Below are 18,614 nucleotides of genomic sequence, written 5' to 3'. Positions count from 1 at the left end.
GTTTGAAAACTGTGGGAGTGCTGAGCTCTTGTAATTCAAATTAATAGTAAGACAGTAAGCTGTAGTTTTAAAACATTCCTAGAGAGACCCTAATTTCTTTAATTGCAAAATTAAAAATTTCTTCTCACTGAATTTCCTTTCACTTAATGATTTTGGGTTGACAAGATTCAAGTGGGAAAAGATTTTAAAGGCACTGCAAAGGGTTAGGAATCACTTTTTTCCACTAAATCCTGAATTTGCTTATCTTATTAGCTCCAACAACTATCCCAGGTTTCTTGTTTTGCTTGTTTCAGTTAAAGGAAGGGACAGGGGTTCATAATGGGTAAAACTACCACCTGTGGTGCCAGTAGCCAGTGTGGGCCTTGGTTGGAGTCCCTGTTGGTCCATTTGCAATACAGCTCCCTCCCAGTGGCCTGTGGAGGGCAGTGGAAGAAGGCCCAAGTGCTTGGACCGCTGCCAGCTCATAGAATGAGGGGGAAAGCTGCTGGCTTCTGCCTGGCCAGCCCCAGCTGTCCGTGCCATGTGAAGTGGGAAATCCTCACAGAGTATCTCTGTCCTTATCTCTGTTTCTATAACACTGACTCAAAGAACAAGCAAAAATAGATAAAAAGAGAGAAAAAGTTGCTACCAGGAAGTGGATATTCACCTGTTGGTTAAGACACTTACATCCCACTTTGGAGTGCCTGGCTTTGGTTCCTGGCTCTGCTTCTTGCCTATATCTTTTCACTATTGCAGCAAGGCTACAGTTGGGATCTTTTCACCTTCCTGGGAGACCAACGTTCATTCCTTGCTGTTGCATGTGTTTGATAGGTAAACCAGCAGTTAAAAGCATTTCCTTTCTCTTTCTGCCTATCAAAAATAAATGTATGTTTATTTGGCTGGCCAGTTTATATGCCTTGTACCCATGAAAAGCATAATAAGTTTTAATACTGAAATCACAGTAAGGAAGTTTGTGTCAAAGAATTCAGCTTTTTTTTAAGTTGCTATAGATCCAACGATTGACTGAGTGATTTTGGATAATAAAAAGAAGGCATATAACACCTTGAATTACTACTAATGATAAAGACATACATTTTTTTATTATTTTTTTATATTTATTTTTATCGGAAAGGCAAATTTACAGAGAGAAGGAGAGACAGAAAGAGCTGCGTGCTCTGGTTCACATCCCAAATGGCTACAATGCTAGAGCTGCGCTGATCCAAAGCCAGGAGCCAGGAGCTTCTTCTGGGTATTCCAGACGGGTACAGAGTCCCAAGGCTTTGGGCCATCCTCCACTGCCTTAATAGGCTGTCAGCAGGGAGTTGGATGGGAAGTGGAGAAGCCAGGTCACAAACCAGCTCCCATATGGTTTGTTGTCAGCTGAACTATGTTGCACTGACCCAGAGACATGCATTTTTTTTCTTAACAGTAAATACTCTTGGCATTGCTGTAATAAAAAGATACCATTTTTATGGCTGTTCAATTTTCAGATTCTTAAAGGAGTCAGTAGGTATGGTGACTATTTGTCATGTATTGTTTGTTACACTTGCTTTCTGTATTTCCAAAGTATCTTGGTTATTGGTGTTATTTTCATCATGATTAATAGTGAAAATGTTTAAATTTTTGCATAGTTGGTGACATGTGTCCCTAAAGTCTCCTGTCTTTCAGAACCTTTAATCCTGACAGCATCTGTTAAAATATTGAAGTCTGCAAAGAAAAATATTTTTGTAGCTTTGCTGCCCTCTAGAGTCATCTAAAATTGTCACTGGTTTTTCTTCTCATCAGATGATTAGATTTCTTTGACTTTCAAACAATGTTGAGTCATATTTACTGGAAAAATATGGTAAAATTCAGTTCTAACAGTTGATCTAGACCTGCAAAATTAAAAGGCTTAATAATTGGGGTTAAGGACTATTGAGTATTAGTCAGCAGTTAGTTGATAGGGTAGCAACCACACGTTTGTGCTGCATAATATAGAGGGTACTGTAGAGCCGTAGGCCAAGGTGGCTGCCCTCCAGCTTGTAAACTAGCTAGTATGAACAACTGCATGCTATAAAATATTTATAAAGATAGATATTTGTAGCAGTATACCAAGTGATTTGATTGAACTTTTTTTTTGGTTCTTTATTTTACACAGTAAATACCTATTTACACAGTTTAATAGGTATTGTGGTTTCTCCTTCCTCTCCCCCTCCCCATTGGTCTCCTCTCCAGTCTTAGTCTTTCGCTAGGTGTCTTTTGAGTGCCCTCAGAAGTCCATCTTAGTGCCATTGACGTGTCTCCCAACAATGTAGGGACTTACCTGTTGTTTCACTGTGAGTCCATCCTTGTATTTCAAGTATAAGGATAAACTTCTCTCTGTTTCTGCCTATGGATATATTTATTCCTGCTGCACTTAAATTATATCTCACCTTAGGTACAATCCTGTTCGGGTTGAGAGAGAAAAAAGAAGGAAAAAAAAGTAAAATGAAAGAATGAGCCTTAATTTCCATGGTTTTGTTGGTTTGTAGCAGGGGTATCAATGTGATGCTAGGGTTGGTGCAAAAGAGTGTCTAATATCTTTCTGTAGAAATTAATGCTAGTGTATGACCCGTGTGGTTCAAATTGGAGTACAGTATGAAATAGAACATCTTTACCTTTGGGTAGTAGTACTAAGAGTGATAAGAGGGATATAAAAAATCCTAGGTGTTCATATGCAATCCGTCTCTCATTAATTATTAATTCAGAGGTTGCATCACAATATCTTGTTGTGTGTAGTACAGACAGTTTGGAGGTGTGATAATATACAATTTACAGGTACTATTTTTATATTTGACATCATATTGTCTTATATTAAGGCAAACATATGATCCCTGACCTTACCTTTTGGGATTGGCTCATTTTCATTAGCATAATACTTTCCAGTTGGGCTCATTTGGCCACGAAGAAATGTATTTTTTTTTTAAATAGCTGAGTAATATTCCATAGAGTAGATAGACCATAGTTTCTTTACCCAGTCTTCTGTTGATGGGCATTTCACTTGCTTCCATGTTTTTGCGATTATTGATTGTGCTGCTATCAACATAGGGGTGCATGTTGCTTTTTTGTGTAATAGATCTTTAGGATATATTTCTATTGCTAGGTCATATGGTATGCAGATTTTCAGTTGTTTGAGTATTCTCCATACTGATTTCCGTAGAGGCTGTACCAGCCTGCAATCTCACCAGCAGTGGAATAGGGTTCTCTTTTCCCCACATCCTTGCCAGTAGCCATAAAGAGAATAATTAGAAATTACTACAAACAGCCGTACTCCGAAAAACCAGAAGACCTGTGGGAAATGAAAGGTTCCATTGTCTACCAAAATTCAGTCACAAGGCAACAGAAAACTTAAATAAACGTATAACTGAAACAGAGGTTCAATAAGTGATTGAAGCTCTCCCAACAAAGAAAACCCCAGGCCCAGATGGTTTCACTGCTGAATTCTACAAAACATTCCAAGTAGAGCTGACCCCAATCGTCCACAAACTTTTCAAAAACAATAGAAAAGGAGACAACTCTTCCAAACTCATTCTATGAAACCAACATTATCCTAATATCAAAACTGGACAGAGAATTTACAGAGAAGGAAAATTACAGATTGATATCCCTGATGAACATAGATGCTAAGATCACAACAGAATACAAAAATACATCAGACAGATCATTCATTCTGACCAAGTAGGGTTCATCCTGGGCATGAAGGGATGGTTCAACATTCATAAATCCATAAATGTAATACATCACATTCAAAAACTGAAGAACAAAATCATGATAGTCTCAATAGATGCAGAAAAAGCTTTTGACAAAACCCAACACCATTTCATGTTAAAAATGCTAAATAAGGTAGGTATAGAAGCAACAATCCATAGCATTATCAAAGCAATATATCATTAAGCTTTTTAAAAGATCAGTAAAGTCTGAAGGAGTCAAAAAAAGTTAATAAATGAAACTTTTGATCTGTATCTTGAAGAATGAATACAGTTCATATTCTGCCAGCTCTACTTTCCGACCAAGGATGGTCTCCCAATGAAACTGTTGAATTTATCTGGACAATAAGATGCTGGACTCTGCATGGTCCATGACTGCAATGAAGGAATCATGACTGATTATGAACTGTACTACTGTAACAATATGGAAGAATTCAGTATGAGGGGAGAGCGTAGGGGAATCTCAGAGCCTATAAAACTGTGTCATAAAATGGAGTTAAAAAAAAAGAGGGATGATGGGACTTGATGGAAAAAAACAAATCATTTTTCTAGTTGCAGAGACTCTGCTGGGCCTCTGGAGTCTTTCCTTTTTTTTTTTTTTTTAAATATTTATTTTGTTTTTACTGGAAAATCAGATATACAGAAAGGAGGAGAGATAGAGATCTTTCCATTGATTCACTCCCCAAGGGGCCGCAGAAAAGCTTCTGGCTCTAAGAAATAGAAATTGTAGTGAGGCTTTGGTTAACTAATGACTTTTGTAACATTGAGGATAATTGAGTGTGGGGATAATATTGGAAGTTAAGGTAGGATTTTGGAAGAAAAATGGAATAAGACATAGTTATGATTGAATGAAATGATCAATGTAAAGAATGTAAAGGATGATTGCAGATTGCTAGTATGTTTATGTTCGTTACTGTTAATATTTAAATGAGTGATAAGTGTAATGTAGATTACTGAAGTACATGGAGTTAGTAAAATAAAATGTGATCCAGGAAACAAATTATGTTTAAGTATTGAAGCAGGTGAAATTAGAGTGAAACTACTGGGTACCTCTTGAATATGATGTAATAGGATATCTGAAAATTGCAGAGAGAGAGAGAATTAGTGTATGGAAGGTGCTATTTCAGATTTATAAGGCAGATGTTCTAGAAGTAGTATTATTCCAGAATTAGAACAGTGATAAGTGCAAACTGAAAGAAAAGGGTTATTAGCAATAGATTATTGAAAGCCAAAATTAAAATATTTTCCTTGGCTTCCAGGACGTGAGGAGTGGAAATAAATAAATGAATTAAGTGTTTTATATTGGAAAGATAGGAAGGAATAAATACTGTTGAAAAATTCAGGTAATAATTGTAAGAAAAGGTTGGGGACAGGTGTTGTGGTTCAACAGGCTAATCCTCCATTCCCTGGCCCCAGCATCCAATATAGGCACTGGCTTATGTCCTGGCTGCTCCACTTCTGATTCAACTCTTTGCTTATAGCGCAGGAAAGCAACGAAGGATGACCCAAATCTTTGGGGCCTTGCACCCATGTGGGAGATCAGGAGGAAACTCCTGGTTCCGAGCTTTGGACTGGCCCAACCCTGTCTGTTGCAACAATTTGAGGGGGAGTGATTCAGTGAATGGAAGACCTCTCTGTCTCTCCTTCTATCTGTAAATCTGCCTTTCAAATAAAAATAATCTCATATTTAAAAAGATACATTTTCCAGGATTGCCATACTATAATAATATAAATTAGTGGGCTTAAAACAACATAAGCTTGTTCTGTCTTAGATCTAGAGCCCTAGATGAGTGAAATCAAGGTGTCAGTAGGGCTTTGTTCTCTCTCAGGCTCTGTATAGATTCCTTCTTGCCTTTTCCTAACTTCTGGTTTTGTCTGACAAGCCTTAGTTTGCCTTGCAGTTGTATCACTACAATAGTGGCATTTTGTCACATGACATGCTTTCAAAGTGTTTTCCTCTTGAGGCCAGCCATATTGAATTAAGAGCCCACCCTGCTCCAGTATCATTTCATCTTAAACCGGATCTTAATTAATGTGCAGAGACTCTGTCTTTAAATAGGGTCATTGTCACAGATACCAGAGGTTAGAACTCCAACTATTTTTTTTAAAAGGGAAATACTAGTAACAAAAAGGTGATGTTACATTTACTTATCTATCTATCTGTCTATCCTATTCTATTCTATTCTATTCTATTTTATTCATTTTTATTGAAAAGGCAGATTGCTGAGAAGAGAGACAGAAAGGTTTTGGGATTCACTTTCTAAATGGCCTCACTGGCTGGAGCTGAGCCAACCAGAATCCAGCAGTTTCTTCTGGATCTCCCATATGGGTTCAGGGTCCTAAGGTTTTTAGTCATCCCCTACTGCTTTGCTAGGCCATTGGCAGGGAGCTGGATGGGAAGTAGAAGAGTTGGGACATGAATCAATGCCCGTATGGGACCCTGGTTCTTGCAAGGGGAGGATTAGCCAATTGAGCCATTGCACTAAGCCCTGATGGTTACTTTTAGACTGTGTACACTGTGAGATATGAGGCTTGATTCAAATCAAAGTGCTAGGTGAATAAAGCATTTTGAAGAAATAAGACATGAACTAATTTAAACAAGCCTTGAAATAGATGCATGAAATATTAAAACTTTTGATACATACATACAAAACATAAGTATGTTTGCTGTCTCAACTATTAAAAAATGAGCTTTTCTGTGAAATCATGACCCTGGATGAGAAGCAAAATCTTGCTAGCACTCCAGAAGCCACTGTCACACTTTTGGTAGGTAAACTGGATGGATCTGTCTCCTAACATCACAAATTAGATTTACCTGGTTTTTGCTTAACTTTATGTAATAATGACAGTTGTGAGAGTCATTCATATGTTGTGCTGAGAAGTATTTTTTAACCATTGCTTAGTATTTGTTTTAATAATTTTTTAGTTTTAATATTGGAAAACCTGTGTATTGTTTTCACTGTGAGGCTTTTGTGAATAGTACTGATGTGAAAATCATTCAGTGTTTTGGTAATACAGTTGCTGGCACATATTATGTGTGTTTTTGTCATGTCTTCCAAAGTGTTTGCAACAATTTACACTTCCATAATTCTGTATCACGAGGAGTTGTACATCCTTAACAGCCCTTTGCAAAATCAGTGTTTTTCTTCTTTTAATGTGTTGTAACTTTAATTTATATTTCATTAGTGTTTGAGATTTTAGGAATATGGGCTCTATGAATATCCTCATTTGTGAAGCGCCTGTTTGTTCTGTTCCTTGTTAATTCAGTTAGGTTGTCTTGTCTTTGTGTCTATTTTAGTTGTATGTGTATGCCAGGTATCAACACTTTGCTTGTTGTATATGCTACAAATATTTTCTGCTATTCTGTCCTTTTCACTATGTAAACAATGTCTGTTGTACAGAAATTCCCTAATACGTATCCCCATAATTTAAACAAGTCTTCTTTATTTGTGTCTTATTTACAAAATTTTGCTGCACACCATCATAAAAATTTTGATCTTGGAGGTTTTACTATTTTGCCTTCTATATGGTATTTAGATGCTATTCTTTTCTAAGTATGAGGCAAGGTCTATCCTTTCTCTTTGCTTACTATTCAGTTTACCATTACCATTTGTTGGAGGTTTTTTTTTTTTGGTAAGTGAACTGTTCATATCTGCCTGGATTTGCTCTTAGCTCCATTGTGTTGGTCCATTCTTCAATTTTTGCACAAATACCATATCTTATAGTTTTATAATTTGGTATTAGGTAAGAGTAGGTTAATTCTCCTATTTGTTTATTGTGCTTTTAGGTTCTTTAGTAGCAATTTATTTATTTTCTTTGGGAAGTCTACAGGAGTCTTTATTTGGCATATGTGAAATCTGTGGATTAATTAGGGGCTAAATTGATTATCTAGTTTTTGCAAAGCTATTTGTTAAAAAGCTTATTCTCTCCCGATTGAATTAGGTTAGTACCTTTATTGGAGTTAATGACCTTTAATGTGATCATTTACATCTGGACACTATTCTGTGAAAATATGTCTGTCTTTATTATGGTGTCACAAATATGATTATTATTGTTATTATCCATACAGTTTTCATTTTCATTAGAGGACAGTCCTGAGATTGGGACGTGTTAGATTTGTGGATTTGTTTTCCTCATCACGTTAGGATGGCTGTTAGTCCCATTAGTTTCCATTTGAATTTGATAGAGAGATGTTGTTGATCTGTAGGCTAGTTTGGAGACTGTAGGCATTTTAACAGTATTATTTCTTATTCATGAATGTTGGTTAACTCACCATTTATTTAAAATTATTTAATTTTTAATAGTTTTATAATTTCCAACATAATTTTTGTGCTTCTGCTAAATTTATTCATTGTGTTCTTTTTATTTTTCTCATTGATTGAATTGTATCAATGGAATTGTCTTTTTCTAGATTTTTATTGGAAAGGCAGATTTACAGAGAGAAGGTAAGACAGAAAGATGAACTGCTTCATTCGAGTTTAATATAGATTGAAAGGTATGTTGTGACTTCAGATTTATGGAGAGGAGAGACAGAGATCTGTCCTTGAAGCTGAGCTGATCCAAAGCCAGGAGTCAGGTGCTTCTGCTGGGTCTCCCATAAGGGGGCAGGGTCCCAAGGCATTGTGCCATCCTCGACTGCTTTCCCAGACCATTAGCAGGGAGCTGGGTGGGAAGTGGAGCAGCAGAACTGGCGCCCATGTGGGATCCTGGTGCTTGCAAGGTGAGGATTTAGCTAGTTGAGCCATCACGACAGACTGTATGTGTATTTAAGTAAACTTATGGTCGTTCTTTTAAATTCCTTCTCAGGTATTCCATTAATCTCTTTGTCTTTACATTCTAATATTGAAGTGTTTTTGTGTTCCTTTTTGGGAGCAATTTTGCCTTCCTTATTCATGCCGTATTTCTTTGTTTAGGTTTAGGTATTTTTAAGTCACTTTTTGGTTGACTCCTCTGTGGCTTAGTGGTGTCTGCTGCTTCAGTGGATATTCCGAATTGTGTGCTGGGTTGCACCAGGGAACTCTGGTCAGTGTTTGAAGGTGGGTCAGACGGTCAGGGTGACACCCAAGTTGGGAGTGATTGTATTTGCAAGAGTAATTGTAGCCGCAATTCCTCTCTTCTGAGGTTATCAAATACTTAAGCCTTTCTTTGCTGCTTCTGAGGATGCTTTAAGTGGAAAGCAGGTTAGAAGTGCAATAGAAGTTCTAATGCAGTTATCTCAGCTGGCGGCTTAACCTACTGCTCTACATTGCCTAGTAGAGATTATGGAAGTTTCAATTCATTAATAAGTCTGAACATCTTTCTTGTTTGCATTTGTGTTTTTACTCTTCTCTTTCTAGGCGTTGCAGTCTTTGCTGTATGTAGTATAGTAGTGTCTTGAAGTACATCCCTAGAGCTGCTGCAACTAATTGCCATAAATCTGGTGGCTAGAAATGAATTTATGCTTTCAGAGTTCTAGTTCATGCTTCTAGTTCAGAAGTCCAGAAGCATGGCGGTGGCATGCTGTGCTCCCATCAGTGCTCTGCTGAAGATTCTGTTCCTTGTTGTTGAAGCTTCTGAGGGCTGCAGACACTCCTTTCTTCTACCTGCATACCTGCAGTGCCTACCTTTTTATCTTTACATAGGCTTCTCTTTCTTTTTTAATCCGGAGACTACAGAAAATTTGAAATGCAAGGGAAGTTTGTGAAAGAAGAATTCAAATATTTCAGTATTATGGTTACTAATATAAATAATAATTTGTTTTAAATTTCATGTTGCACAGGTTCATTGCCAGTATATAGGAAAGTGATTGGATATCCCTTTTTGTTGCTTGGTAGTATTTCATTATATGAGTTACCACCAATTGTTCATTCACTTGTGGACATTTGGTTTTTTTCCCCATTTTGGGCTATCTTGGATAAAGTAGGTATGAACATATATGTAAAAAGACATTGTATGGAAACGTGTTTCCTTATCTAATGAAGTAAAGGCAAAAGAGTAATATGGGTACTATAAGGTATATGTTAATTTTTTAGAAAGTGCTATGTTTCTTCCAGTATGGTTGCCCCATTTTACAGTGCAATCAGCAATCTAGAAGAGGTCTAATGGATCTAATTTTTTTTCAACAGTTGATCTAGTAGTTTTTGTAAAATATTTAGCCATCCTAATGGATAGGTAGTGGAATATTTATAATATTTTACATTTCCCTGATATTGGACATCTCATGCACTCACTTAATGTGTTTTCTTTGGCAGTGTGTCTATTCAGATGCCTTGATCACGTTGTATTAGCTTATTTTCTTAAGAATATTTTAGAGTTCTTTATTTTAATCTGCATCAGTTATAACTCCTTTATCAGAAACATGCCTTCACAAAGATTTTCCCAGTCAGTGGATGAAGAGTGTCTTGATGAACAACAATTTTTAATTTTGATAAAGCTCACCAATTGTAGTTTTACTGCTAAAACATGAATATTTGCCTCATACTAGGTCACCAAAATTTACTTTTTTGTACAAATTTTAGAAACATTTTGTCAGTTTCTGATGGTGTTTGATTGTATTTGGTCAACTTATACATTGATGTCTTAAAAATATCGAGGGTTTGGCATTTTGACATAGTGGGTCAAGCTGCTGTCTGTGGCACTGGCATCCCATGTCTGTGCTGGTTTGAGTCCTGGTGTCTTCACATTAGTGTTAACTCACTACTTATGGCCTGGGCAAACTGTAGAAGATGGTGCAAGTCCTCATGTGGAAGACCTGGATGTAGCTCCTGGCTTCAGCTTTTGGCTTGCCACTGTCACTCAGGTGTGGGATGCCTTGTCACAAGTGGATGCTTAACCTACTGTGCTACAGTGCTGGCTCCTATATTCCAGACTGAAATCAGCAGTAATTGTGGACTTTAAATAACTTAACTCTTTAATTAATAGCAAGTATGTGTACTTCTCTAGGACCCTTATGCTTTGTAGTGAAATACACCTTTATAAGAAATGACACATGGAGTAAGACCAGTGTTTTCAAGTTCTTGAGTAGTGAGGCATTTTAATATAGATGGTTTAAGGACCACAGTGATTTTTTTTTTCTTACAATTTGAAAATTCCACAGGGGAATCATTATAAAAATTGTACTTTTTTGAATTCTTTATTTTTGTGGTATAGTTCTATAGGCTCAGGGAGTTCCCCTTCCATCCTCCTCCACTCTCTGCGTCGCACTGTTTTCCCCATATTGTAACAAGAGTTTAGTCCCTCAACAGTCTCAAGCCAATCATTCTGCTGTTTAAGTATGTCTTAACATTGTCGGTATAGAGAATGACATAAAGTCCAGCATTCTTGCATCAAAATATATTTCACAGTTTCATGGGGAGTCTGTCTTTAATTCAGAAGTAGAGTTGCATACTGCAGTGTATCTCCAGTTCATGATTTGCTTGTCTCAAGTATATAGAACTTCTAGATAAATAAATTCATATACTTGTTTACATATATATATCTACTGATCTTGTATTTTACATGAAGCTTGCCTTATATCAAAGAGAACATGTGATATTTGTCCTTTTGTGATTGACTTATTTCACTGAGCATAGCGGTCTGTGGTTGGGACCATTTTGTTGTAAATGGTGGAATTTCGTTCTTTTAAACTTTTGAGGAGTTAATCTGGGAATGAAAATGTCATAGACACTTTGATTTGCAAAAAGCAGATTCCTTACTAGCTAACATAAAAGTATTATAATCCAAAGCTCTTTGACTGTAGAGCCAGATGATAAATATTCCAAGAACAACAGAAAGCCTTACTCAAAAAATGTAAAAGGTAAAAACAAAGCAACATAAACCAGCCATCATTTTTATGAAAACCAAGAATTTCACTTACCCATAGAAATTAAAATAAGAAATGAAAAAGGAACTGATAATTATATTAATATTAGTTTGCTAGTAAAGCCAATTACTTTAAACTGACCATTACTAATTTAAAATACATTTACTTTTTATTTTGTTAAGGAAATCTTGTCGTCTTTGTTGTTTCCTTGATTGTCTTGTTTTCGCTTTGCTGTCACTTGAGAGAGGAGTTTTCTCACTTATGATTAATTTAAATATATATATATATTTTTTTTGATTCGTTGGTCAGTCTTTGTCTCCAAAGGCAAACACTCCCCCCCCCTTTTTTTTTTAAAGATTTATTTATTTTTATTGGAAGGTCAGATATACAGAGAGGAGGAGAGACAGAGAGGAAGATCTTCCATCCAGTGATTCACTCCCCAAGTGAGCGCAATGGGGCCGGTGCTATGCCGATCCGAAGCCAGGATCCAGGAACTTCTTCCAGCTTTCCCACAGGGGTGCAGGGTCCCAAAGCTTTGGGCCGTCCTCGACTGCTTTCCCAGGCCACAAGCATGGAGCTGGATGGCAAGTGGAGCTGCCGGGATTAGAACAGGCGCCCATATGGGATCCTGGCACGTTCAAGGCGAGGACTTTAGCTGCTAGGCCACGTCGCCAGGCCCAACACTCCCTTTTTTTTTAATGGTGGCCACGGTTCTGCTGTCACGAGGTACAATTAGTGGTATCCTTCCCATATTACTCTGTCATTACCTGTCTTAGTCACCTTGGGCTGCTGAGGCAAAATACAGACTGGATGGTTTACACAGAGATTTTTCTGGTTCTGGTGAATTGGGAAGTTCAGTTCCTAGGCACTAGCAGATGGGATTGCTTAGGTGATCCCTCTCATTTTCCTACAGTTGATTGATTGCCTGCCTGCTATGTCCTTATGTGTCAGAGTCAAACAAACGGTAGAGTCAGGAGCCTTCAGTCCATAATGCTTCTCTTCCCTGAGAGGGCAGTCATCCTTCTAGTATCGCAGCTACTTCCTATGAATGCTTTTTGACAACAAAGGACAAAGAATTAAAATACTAACCTTTTTAATGCTACACCGTTATCTTATATGTCAGCATCTTTTCAACTGTTTATGCTAATAAAGACTTCATTATGTTTTTCTTCAATATTTTGCCTCTTCTTAACCCATGTTATCTTGAAATATTTCTTAGTTCTTTTTCCTAATCTTTTCCAATTTTTTTTTTTTTTGCCAGTTTGCTCTAGTGTTGCACTGAATTTGTTTATTCGTATGGAAAAACTGATGTGTATGGGTGCATAAACTTTCCCACCCAGGAACATGACATGACTTTTTATGTATTCCAACAGTAGTCAGTTTTATAGATTATTTACAATTTTATTCATGGTTAAGTGTTGCTTATCATTTAAATACCAGTTAAATCTTTTCTGTGATAAATTTATGAAGTCACCACCTCTTGTAACCTGTTGGCTATACAACAGTTCTTTTTCACCTTGCCTGTCTTCATAAGCCAGCCACATTACTGGTTCTGAAATGTTTCATTTCACCTTCTTGGACTTTTTGGGTATTAGATTTTTCAAATAATGATTGTTTCTCTACTTTTCTAACATTAACCCTTCCCTGTTTCTTTTTGTTGACTTATTGTGCTGGATTGAATTTTCAGACCCAGGTTAGCAATGGTAATGATGCGCAAAACATTATCCTAATCATTTTTGGGTGGTTGTGACTATTTCACTTTTTCCACGTTAGTGATGATGGTCACTAATTTGAGAAAAAATTTAATTTACTATAAAAAGGATTTGTGAACATATTTTTGTAAAATTTTTGTTTTTAAAAACGTGTTTAAGCGTATTTTTTCTGATTATCTTGTCAGTGATATATACTTATGCTTTTATATTCTTTTAAAAGTATCATTTATAAAGATATCTGTCAATTGTGTGTAAGACTTCTGTTTTTACTATTTTTTTTTTGGTTTATTTCTTAAGAGTATATTTTCTTTTGTCAGATTATATATGAGAGTGGTAAATTGTGGACCTGTATGTTTTCTGATATATTTGTAAATGAATAGCATCTTGCTTGGCTATATTATTCATGAATATCTTTCAAAAGACATTATTCATTTATTTGAAAAGCTGAGAATGGGTGAGAGGTATTTCATCCTTTTAATAAGTTACTAACTGGCTTTAAGTGCCAGATCTGAGTCAGGTTTCTTCTGGAGCCCGGAACTAAATTACAATCTACCACCTGGGTGGCTGCTTTCCTTGATGAATGAGGAGGAAGCTGAATTGGAAGCAGAGCTGCTGGGACTTGACTGCAGGACACTCTGGATTTCCATGTTTCCCAGAGGCAACTCAACATCTTTGTGACAATGCTGGCCTTTCCTGGGTGTCTTCCTGCCTTTCTTCCTTGGTTCCTTCCTTTCTCCAGTCCTCTCTGTTTCCTTCCCTTCCTTGCATTCCCCTCAATGAATGTTGCTCTGCTTTCCTTCCAAGTAAATTAATTTACTCCATGGCTTTTAAAAAGGCAATAAATGTGAGGTAGAAGTAGTTTAATGGTATTTTGTTTTAATGTTTTTTTGCCTCTGGGATTTTTTTCCTTTACCTTACAATAGACGATAAATGAATTCACATCTTTGTAAGTATTTTTCAGTAGTATTTTTCTGAAATTGGCCTGTTTAAAAACCTTTTACAGAAACATTTATTGTAATAATCCTCCAAAGTAAGATATAGAGCTCCTTCTTAAAGTTGGTGGAAAATGAAATTGAAAGATAAATTGATTTTTGTGTCTCTAAATTTTGACCTCAGTGCATATGATTAAAAGCATTCATGGAAAATAGGCATTATGAAAAGTACTGTATGAATTTATAGATTTTTTTTCAACAAAATTATTTTTCAGTTACATATTGGGGGGAGGAAGGGAAGGAAGAGAAGGAGAGAGAGAGAGAAAGAGAGAGAGACCATCTGTCAGGATTGGACTGGATTGAACTGCAGTCTGGGACGAAGGACTTCAATTCAGATCTTCCATGTGGGTGGTAGGAACCCAATTCCTTCCTTCCTTTCTCTCTCCCTCCCTTCTTTCCTTCCTTCCATTTTTTCTTTCTCTTTCTTCCTTCCTTCTTTCAAAAATTTACTTATGTTATAATGCAGTTGCATTGATCCAGAATCCAATTTCTTACTTCACCACTGCTGTTGAACAGAAACTGTAGTAAGAGGAAGTTAGAAGTTGGGGCTGAGTATTTAACCCAGGTACTCTGATAGGTGATGAGGACATCTTAGCTGCTGATGCTAAATGCTCACTATTTCTACACTTGTAACTCGTGTTATATTTGATTCAAAAGATATCAGATGGTTTAATTATCTGTTGTGCAAAAAAAGAGGGAGCAAACTTAGAAATGACATTGCCTCATTATTTGTTAATATCTGTGTGTTGGGAATCTACTCATGGTCTGACTGGATCTTCTGTGTCTTAGTCTCACGAAGTAACCGGGTGGCAGCCAGGGCTGGATCTTATGCCAGCCTTGATGGGATAAGGGTTTGCTTCCAAGCTGATACCAGTCTTGTGTTTTTCCTCCTGCAATACATATTGACAAATGTGATTTATTTAATATTTATTCTTTGGATCTAACATCCAAACCGAAGAACGTCTGGCTTTTTCCAGTCCTTTTTCATTATTCAGTCATAAACATTTGTGTGTATTTAAGTTTAAATGGATATATAAATCTAAATGAGAGAGCTCATATGTTAGCATAACTGCTTTCCGTTTCAGCAACTATAGATTTTTGGTTTCTGTTTTTTAACAGTGTGTATTTCCTTCTCTCCCAATAGGTGCTTTAGCTGGACCAATTGTTGTGGAGCCGCATGTCACAGCAGTATGGGGAAAGAATGTTTCTTTGAAGTGTTTAATTGAAGTAAATGAAACCATAACACAAATTTCATGGGAGAAAATACATGGCAAAAGTTCACAGACTATAGCAGTTCATCATCCTCAATATGGATTCTCTGTTCAAGGAGAATATCAGGGAAGAGTCTTCTTTAAAAACGAATCACTTAATGATGCAACAATTACTCTCCGCAACATAGGATTCTCTGATTCTGGAAAATACATATGCAAAGCTGTTACTTTCCCCCTTGGAAATGCCCAGTCCTCTACAACTGTGACTGTGCTGGGTAAGTGTCCTTGAATCGTATTTTATATGATACGGTGAATATTATAACAAAACATTTTTTATTTTCAAGAAGCTTAAATGTTTGGACTTCTATTTAAATTTAGGTTTAAAATCAGGGGATTCAAATATGAATTCCAAAGTCTGATTTAAAATCCTATAATTCTAGGCGCTCATTCATTTTATGTGTACCTTCCTACTTGTATAAACAATGCTACATAATTTTGACTTTTGCTTTTTAAAAAAGGAAAAAACTGCAGTAAGAGAAGAGGGAAAGAGGTATTCAGTCTTCTGGTTCACTCCCTAAATCACCACAACTTTTGGGGTTAAGCCAGATTGAAACCAGGAGCCTGGAGCTTCTAATGGGTCTCTGACATGTGTGCAGGGGCCTAAGCACTTGGGCTTCTGCTGCTTCCCCAGGCTCATTGGCAAGGGGCTGGATCAGATGTGGAGCAGCCTAGCCTCCAGCCACCAAAGTCACCTGAATGGGAGGTTGGTGCTGTAGGTGTCAGTGATACCACTGTGTCCTAGCACCATGCCCTGTCTTACTTCATTCACAAAAGACAATGTTTTTAAATCTAAAGGTTGAGTTCCTGTGACATTTATTTTCATTACTTCAAAAAATTTCAAGTTTTAATTGTTTTTTCCTTTTAAAAAATTACTTAGTTTGATTTATAGGAGCTGTTGATGCTTGATGTTTTAGTTTTTTTATATCAAAGTTTATTCTTGTTGCTGAGGATTTATATAGCTATTTGAATTTTATGCTGTTGCTGATAATAAAAGCTATTCCCCTGTTTCCTTTCTGATCTCTGTTAGAGTTTATGGTGAAATTTTGAATGAGCTTATTAGAGTTGAGATAGCCACATACAGTGAAAGGAAAATCGGTTTGGAAATGCTGATGAGTGCTGTTGGAATAATAGAACAGAGATGAAGTAATAGCAAACTGTAGCTCACAATGGAAAGTCATTATTCAATTCCTCCTTCAAAAAGATTCCTTGCCAATCTATTAGTGTGGCTAGCTGGCAGCTTTCAGCTGTGAGCTTTATCAGTTGAGGTCATGCTCTTGATGTGAATGACACCAGGCCAGTGACAGAACAAGACAGTGGTAGGAGGGAGGGCTATGACTGAAATGAAGGGATTTCATTTCCACCCAGCATAGGACTCCATGAATGGAAAGTCGTTGCTTTGTCTAGATCCTGTATTTTGGCCTGATACTTTATTAAGTCCACTGGTAGCTCTGCCTACTCAATCTTTCTGTTAGATATTAATCCCTAATAAACATTATTAAAAAGATTTTTAAAATTTTTATTGGAAAGTCAGATGTACAGAGAGGAGGAGAGACAGAGAGGAAGATCTCCTGTCTGATGATTCACTCCCCAAGTGAGCGCAACAGCCGATGCTACGCTGATCTGAAGCCAGGAGCCAGGAGCCAGGAGCCAGGAGCCTGGAACCTCTTCTGGGTCTCCCTTGTGGGCGCAGAATCACAACGCCTTGGGCCATCTTCAGCTGTTTTCCCAGGCCACAAGCAGGGAGCTGGATGGGAAGCAAGACTGCCAGGTTTAGAACAGGCACCCATATGGGGTTCCTGGCATGTACAAGGCGAGGACTTTAGCTGCTAGGCCATCATACCTGGCCCCCTAGTAAACGTTTTGACACCTCGCTTGCTTCTGGTGTCATCTCCCTAGAAAAGCAAGCAAGTTCACTGCTTCTAGTATTTAAACCTGTAATATAAAGGTCTTTGAAATATAGAGAAGCAGTTTTATTGTGATTTGTTATGTATGTTTTTATTTTAAGAGATTTACAAATTAATTTTTAATTTTTATTTTGATTTTATGGTACAATCATGTAGGGTCTGCGATTTCCACCCCCAAATTTCCACTCCCCGACTGATTTTCCCCATATTGTTAAAATAGTATTGTCCTTCATCACAAGTTATAATTCCATCAGGCTGTTATTTAAGTGGGTCCAAACATTGATGATACAGATAATTTCAGACAGTCCATAAACCCATTGTCTTGGTATGTTCATCAGTTTCTTTGGGAGTCCATTTTTTAGTTGAAAGTAGGGATACGTATTTTATCTTCACATCTGGATATGGTGGTCTCTGTTACTTCTTCACTATACATTCCCTTAAATGAGAACCCATGAATTAAGGTCAATAACTGGTATGAAGATAAAACAAAAAGAAAAAAAATACAGCACCAGAGTTGATTAAGATGTCACTGAATAACCAATGCATGGGTGATGAAAAGAAAACACAGAAGGCCAGTTTGCATGATGGTTTCATTATATTAAAGAGAATAAATGGCATTTGTCCTTTTGGGCTTAACTTATTTCACTGAGTATAATGATCTCTAATTGGTACCATCTAGTTGTAAAAGGTATGATTTCATTGTTTTTAATGGCAGAGTAATAGTCCATGGAGTAGATGTACTACAGTTTCTTTAACCACTCCTCTTTGGATGGGCATTTGGATTGTTTCCATGTCTTTGCTATTGTTGATTGTGCTGCTGTAAAAATAGGATTAACAGCTCCCCTTCTCAAAGGCAGTTTTCATTTCCTTTGGGTATATTCTTAGAAGTGGGATAGCTGGGTTATATGATAGGCTTATTTGCAATTCTCTAAGCATTTTCCATACTAATTTTGATAGTGGTTGTACTAGCCTGAACTCCCAACAGCAGTGAAGGAGGGTGCCTTTCTCCCCACATCCATGGCAGCAGGTGTTGTGAGTAAAGTTCTGAAAGTAGGCCAAACTCATTGGAGTTAGGTGGTACCTCAATGTGATTTTCTCCCTGATGGCTAGGGACCATGAGTCTTTCTTATGTTTGTTAGCCATTTGAATCTGTTCTTTTGAAAAAATGTTCATTTCCTTTGTCCATTTTTTCAGTTTTTTCTTTCCTTTTTACTGTCCCTGGATTTCTGAAGTTCTTTGTAAAACTTGGAT

At 37.0% G+C, this 18,614-nt stretch overlaps 1 protein-coding gene across 3 annotated transcripts in view; it reads left to right on the top strand.

Annotated features, from left to right (window-relative positions):
• The window catches only part of NECTIN3 (nectin cell adhesion molecule 3), a 106,139-nt gene that overhangs the window by 7,509 nt on the left and 80,016 nt on the right, over positions 1-18,614 (top strand). For all 3 annotated transcript variants that reach the window (XM_040980509.1, XM_040980508.1, XM_040980510.1), the window contains exon 2: positions 15,333-15,674. In XM_040980509.1, the coding sequence (XP_040836443.1) occupies positions 15,333-15,674 (342 nt within the window). The remainder of the gene's footprint in view (positions 1-15,332; positions 15,675-18,614) is intronic.

The sequence above is a fragment of the Ochotona curzoniae genome, unplaced genomic scaffold, assembly GCF_017591425.1.
Source record: "Ochotona curzoniae isolate NIBS_2020 unplaced genomic scaffold, NIBS_Ocur_1.0 contig_3498, whole genome shotgun sequence".
In the NCBI taxonomy this organism is placed as follows: domain Eukaryota; kingdom Metazoa; phylum Chordata; class Mammalia; order Lagomorpha; family Ochotonidae; genus Ochotona; species Ochotona curzoniae.
Note: the sequence above shows the minus strand (reverse complement) of the source record. Positions and strands in the feature narration are given on the sequence as shown.